The 6,321-nt window shown below is 45.0% G+C and overlaps 1 protein-coding gene and 1 pseudogene across 1 annotated transcript in view; one reads left to right on the top strand and one right to left on the bottom strand.

Moving 5' to 3' along the window:
• The first annotated feature begins 293 nt into the window (after positions 1 to 293).
• The window catches only part of PLAAT5 (phospholipase A and acyltransferase 5), an 11,264-nt gene continuing 5,236 nt past the window's right edge, over positions 294 to 6,321 (top strand). Inside the window, exons 1-2 of the mRNA XM_019645193.1 lie at positions 294 to 302; positions 2,102 to 2,210. Of these exons, the coding sequence (XP_019500738.1) occupies positions 294 to 302; positions 2,102 to 2,210 (118 nt within the window). The remainder of the gene's footprint in view (positions 303 to 2,101; positions 2,211 to 6,321) is intronic.
• On the bottom strand, positions 4,425 to 4,967 carry LOC109384167 (dihydrofolate reductase, mitochondrial-like; annotated as a pseudogene).

Consider the following 6,321-nt stretch of genomic DNA (forward strand, 5'->3'; position numbering starts at 1 on the left):
CCCCAACCCCAGCTTGCTTTCCGCATCTCCCTCCTTTGTACGCTGGTCCTCTCTTAGCTTGCATTCCCTTCCTGTGAGGCTTTGCTCCAGCGCCAGGGGTTGGTGGGCTCTGGTATGAGGGATCTCCCATTCCATGAGCATTTGTACATGAAAAAAAGACCCCGAGGCCTTATAGGCTGCTCTCCTTCCTCAGGAGCCTGGGTCTGTCAGTCATGAGACCCCGGCCCAGATCTACGCTCACACGACACTGTCCACGCGAGCTCCCCTCCCTGGCCCTCTCTCAGATTCCCCGTATGAAGAAGGTGGGCCTCGGTGGCTGTGCCCCTTTGAGACCCTTTGCCTCTGAGCCCCACACTGAAGGCAGCCCCTGGGCTGAATGGCTCTGAGGGAGGGACCAGGAGCCGTGTTGCCCCAGGGGAAGGGAGCATGCCTGCCTCAGGTTTCTGTTCCAGGCCGTGCTGGCTTCTCTAGGTCTCTTGCAGCTCTAGCGTCCTCAGAAATACAGGAGAGCACAGTTTGCTTCCTCCTCTAGGAAAAGCCTCTGGGCAGGCCGGTTCCTGAAGAGGAGTGGCGAGGTAGGGGTAGGACAGGGCGCAAGCGAGGATGGTCGCTGAGTGTCCTGTGACTGGTCTGCTTTGCAGGTAGAGCACGCCCTAATGGAAGGAGCAAAGGCTGCAGGAGCCGTTATTTCAGCCGTAGTGGATACCATAAAGCCCAAGCCAGTAACTGCCTGAAGGTGCAGAAAACGCCAAGCACAGGAAGAGCTACTGACATCAGCAAAGAGAACGCTCCTCCTTTGCGCCCGTTGCCTTCCTCTCTCAGTGGGCCCCTGTTAGGAAATTGTGAGCTTCTGGAAGAATCTAGAATGTACCCAATTACCCCTCTAGAAATACATCCAATATGTGTGATGGTGGACCCATGGACTCTCAGGGTGGGAAGAACCTCATGTTTATTATGCAACTATTAGGCACCGGGTACTGTGCTAGGCATTTCATATACTGACTTTGTTTCACCCTCTTTGTGGGAAGGGACCTTACTTGCTTCTTAGGCTGAACCTAGTCTGTGATGCTTGAATACCATCGGATACATCCTAGCAGCCTCTGCTGAAATGTTCCCAGTAATGAAAAACTCTTTCCAGAAGTTCTTTTTTGTGAACTAAAATGTCTCCAGCTTTTCTGTATCACCCGAGTCCTGCCCGTGTAGATCCACAGTGAGGTTTAGCGGGGGAGGTCTTTAAAGAAAACTGTAACTCACTACTCAGGGCCCCTCTGTACTTTAGTCTAGGAACACCTTTCCCAAGAAATATTTTCTTTTTTAAACTATACATCAGCTTTATTCTTTTTTTTATTAAATTATTTTTTATTATTNATCCTTTGCTTCATCTAATCTATTGATTCCCTCTAATGTATTCTTCATTTCCATTATTGTATTCTTTATTTCAGACTGGGTTTTGTTCATTTGTTTGTTTTCTATCTCCACTTTTATGTTTCCTATCTCTTTGTTGAAGTTCTCCCTGAGATCACTGAGCATCCTTATAACCAGTGTTTTGAATTCTGCATCTGGTAGATTGCTTGTCTCCATTTTGTTTAGTTCTTTTTCTGGAGCTTTGTTCTGTTCTTTAATTAGGGAAATGATTCTTTGTCTCCCCATTTTGGCTGTCTTCCTGTGTTTGTTTCTCTGTAGGGCTGCTATGCCACCCAGTCTTAGTAGAGTGGCCTTATGTAGTAGGTGTCCTGTGGGACCCAGTGGTGCGGTCTCCCTGGTTACCGCAGAACATATAGGAGGGTGCATTCGTTACTTACCACAGAGCATATAAGGAGGGTGCATCTGTCACTTACACAGAAGGGTGCATTCAGAGCTGAGAGGCATTACATTGACAAGTGGCACAATTAACCTCACCAGCTTTAATAATGAGAGTGATGGGGCAGCGGGCTGGTGGGAGGGGGGCCTTTGTGTGAAGAGAGCTTTCTCCAGCCTGGGTTTCTGTAAAGTGATGAAAGCAGAGTCTTTGGGCTGAGCTGTAGCTGATCCCCAAACAGGGTCTCTGGAGTTCATTGGGCATGTGCATTTTCCCTATTTTGTTATATTTTTTCCATCTCAGGGCGAACCGAGACCCAGACCTGGAGACCTGATTGAGATTTTCCGCATTGGCTATGAGCACTGGGCCATCTACATGAAAGATGATTGTGTGGTCCATCTGGCTCCCCCAAGTAAGAGCAGAAACTCTACTGAAATATTAATATTTAAGTTAGCAAAGTAAAAAGAAGTACGGCTAGTTATTGTGCTTCTCAACTGCTGCCTTACTTTAGCAAGAAAACACCCCGAAGCATTGCTAGACCCTAATTCACTGTGTGACAGGGTTTGGTCTCTGTCTACCAGACACTGCTGCATGTCCAGCCCTCAGAGAGATGCACGTTACAATGCCCCCACTTTCCTGGCCACTGAGACCACAAACTGCAAGAACCTGAGCCTCCATTTGTGTTGACGGTGGTTCTGCATCCTTCCTCACATTCCCCAGGATTCCCCAGGAAGGATGTGGATACCTATGTGCTCAGATGGTCCTCAAATGCTGCTTCCACTTCCTCATCGCCTTTGGCACCTCCATCTCCAGTTTGTCTCCCAGCTCTGCCAATCTGTCCCAGGCTGCCCTACTCTCAGTGGGAACAGCTCTCCTTTCATTTCTCAAGGCAGCATTAACACAAGGCTAAGTTTAAATGGGTATTTAATTAAATATTAGTGGAGGTTTGAGGAGAAGGAGGTGATAATAGAAGATTGTAGCACAGAATGCCGGGGGAAACCCCTCAAAATTAGACATGCAGAACCATTGGTCACAGTGGTCAGTCAACTCGGGAGAAGGGACCTGGGGGAGCTGGGAGAGGGGGAGGGGGGGCTCCTCGGCATATTTTTGATGCGTTGTGGATTTTGTCCTGCACACGTACTGCCCATTCAAGATTAAATTACAATGGTGGTGGCCACACCTTGCTCATGGCTCTCACCCCCATGTCCTGTCTGCCTCCGCTGGCCCAGCCTCTCACCTTGCTGACACCTTCCTGCAGAGCAGGCTCTCTGCCACCCCCTCACTTCCTGCCTCATCCACTCACACCCTTCCCCACTTCCGGTCTGGGAACCTACACAAAGAACGTCAAGATTGCTTCACATTACATTCACCTCCATCTCTCCTTTCTAGGAGCCTACCTCTTGTATAACCAAAGAGATTGTTAACAGTTATGTCCCCACCTTCCCCGTCAGATCTTTCTCTAAAAATGACTTCTGCCATCACTGTTCCCAAAAGTTGAGTTGCCCACTGCCAGCCTTTGTGAAATCAGCAGATTTTCTTCTAATATGTAAGAAAAGAGCAAGGGACATTTCTTGCTCTCAGACAGCTTACATAGCGAGAGGGTACACACACTGGCAGAAAAACAGTCCTGGTTTTAAATTGTTACCCACCTGGCTTTGGGCAGGTTCCGGACACTCTCTGAGCCTCTGTCTCCTCTAAAGACTGAATATGATAATATAGCAGCTTTCAAATGTTTCTTTTTCCAAAGTTGTGGAATGCTGTTTTGAAACAAACCCTTAATGAATGCCAATATTTGANTTAATAAAAACACATTGTCTAGAAGTAGTTATCCATAGATCTAAAGTCCACAGAACTCTCTTTTTCTTTCTTTCTTTTTCTAATTTAAGTTTATAGGGGTGACAATGATTAGTAAAGTTACAAAGGTTTCAGGTGTACAATTCTGCAATACATCATCTATATACCACGTTGTGTGTTCACCACCCAGAGTCAGTTCTCCTTCCATCCCCATATATTTGATCCTGTTTACCCTCATCTACCACCTCTCATCCCCCTTAACCTGTGGTAACCACTAAACTATTGTCTGTGTCTATGAGTTTTTGTTTATTTGTTTGTATTGTTCCTTTGTTGTTTTTGGTTTTGTATCCCACATATCAGTGACATCATGTGGTTCTTGAAAAGGAACCCTCATACACTGTTGGAGGGAATGAAGATTGGTGCAGCTGCTATGGAGGTTCCTCAAAAAATTAATAATAGAATTACCATATGACCCAGCAATTCCTCTCCTGTATATCTACCCAAAAAAATCTGAAAACATTTATCTGTAAAGATATATGTTCTCCGATGTTCACTGCAGTTTTATTTATGGTGGCCAAGACATGGAAACAACCAACGTGTCCCTCGATAGAGGATTGGATAAAGATGTGGTATATATACACAGTGGAATACTACTCGGCCATAAGAAAAGATGAAATAGTGCCATTTGCTTGTCGCAAATGGATCTTGAGATTATTTTGCTAACAGAAGTCTCTTTTTCTAACGTTAAAATACATAATTGTTTGGAAGAGATGGGGAACAACTTGAAATAAATCAGAAAACACCTTTACATTAATCTTTTTTTTCCATATACTTAAAATTTGTACTTAATGCCTTTCTCTTCCTGGACATCCGAAAGAACCCCTGGGTGTTCTGGGATAAGTTTATATTCCTCCAAATCAATTTCTGGAAAACAATGTGTCACTTTTAAATTACTGCATGATCCTTGTCACAAATAGTCTAAGATGGCCTAGCTTGTTCATGGATTCCTTGTAAACAGAAACTGCCTCCCACTATGCAAACCTCGTCCACTTTATTTATTAGTTCTGGTTGCTCAATAAGTTTTAAGTCATTATCCAGACTTTTGTCAAGAAAATGAGCTCCTTGAGGTTCCTTGAGTTCTCTACTGAGAACTAAATTAATCCTGTCCTTTAAAGGTCGATTCTTCTCGGGAATGGAGAACCAGGTCTTCCTACCCATAATTACCAAATTCTGTTTACCTTCTGCTGAAGAGAGGTTGTGGTAATTCTTTGGAAATGTTTGAATTCATTCCTGAGCGGGGTCCAGGTCAGTCTCCGTTCTTGCTGATCCTCATGTTCTGGGACACGGTGACCAAGCAGTTTAGCAGACAAACCATGTCTGTGGCAGTAAGAACCCCTTGGCTGAGCTTGGCGTGAAATTCTATACTGGACATTGAACCTCTTATTCCCCTTCACNCAGAGTCTGTCCCTGGGAATTCCAAAGTTTCTCTTTCTCAGGGGAAGTGAGCCCTTTCTAGCACCTAGTCCCACAATCTCCTTCATTCACCCAAAAATTGATTGAAGGCTAACCAGGAGCCTGCCAAGGTTCTAGACGAGAGCTCCGAGCCCACCTTTGCTGTCAAGGTGATTGCCTGAACCCTTCTTTCGCAGGTCCCCACTACCATGGCAAGCAATTGTGGTTTAAATAGCTTATTTTTTTTTCCCTCGAATTAGGAGAATCCGTGGGATCTCAAGCATCCGTCCTGCTCTCGCTCAAGCAGCCAAAGCAGGGTCCGTTAGAACAGGGCAGAAGCGTCCAACAGAGGTAAGGTTCTTTGTACGGAAGGACTGGGTCTTTGGATAAGAGAAGCCTTTTGAACTGACTGTGCTGGCAGTTCTGTTAGACAAATCCTGATGTGGTTTCTGTGCAAAGCAGCCTGCCACTAACCAGTAAGCAGAAGGCAGATGTGGTCCTGGCAATAGATTGTGACCAGGCCTGGGACTCGCTGGCATGTCTTGCAGTGCTTTCTAGCCACTGAGGGCCTTCTCCAGAACCCTGAGAACGGAATTGCCTTGAAGGGTGCTTACAATATTGCCAGTTGGCCTCACTAACTAATGAATGATGCAACCTCCTTGTAAATGTTCTCAATCCACATTCATTAAAAACATGGTTTGCCTCTTTAAAATTCTGAGAGGCTGAAAGTTTCCAGAAGAGCTGTACTGAATATGAGGGGTCTCCCCACCCCCCATTCACTGTCCTTTGGAGAAGACTTAAAGCATGAGGAAAGATAAAGAAAATGCCCTTTTGGGGTTGGTAATGTACCAGATATGTATATATGCATATGCTTTCTCATTTAGCCCTCTTGACAATTCTATTATCTCTATTTTATAGATAATCAGGCTGATTTCAGACAGATTAATTTATTAGCTCAAGGTTGGACAGCAAGTATCAGAGCCAGATTTCAAACCTAAGTCTTTTTGGCCCCAAAATATTTAACTCTGCTACCAAAAAAGCATATTCTTGCCTTCAGTTTCAGTCCTCTCCTGCAACATTTAGTTTCAAGGGAGAAAATATACTGAGTTTTTTTCATATTACTTGCAGTTACAGTGCTGTGATTCAACAAGATTTTTCAGAAATGGGAAGCCAATTATTGGAAGGAAATTTCAAGAGTGCGAGGGGCCTGCCTCTGGCAGTAATACTGGGGGTGAGAACAGAGGGAACGGATGCCTGTCACATTTCATTATAAGCCA

The sequence above is a fragment of the Hipposideros armiger genome, unplaced genomic scaffold (assembly GCF_001890085.2).
Source record: "Hipposideros armiger isolate ML-2016 unplaced genomic scaffold, ASM189008v1 scaffold_93, whole genome shotgun sequence".
Taxonomy (NCBI): domain Eukaryota; kingdom Metazoa; phylum Chordata; class Mammalia; order Chiroptera; family Hipposideridae; genus Hipposideros; species Hipposideros armiger.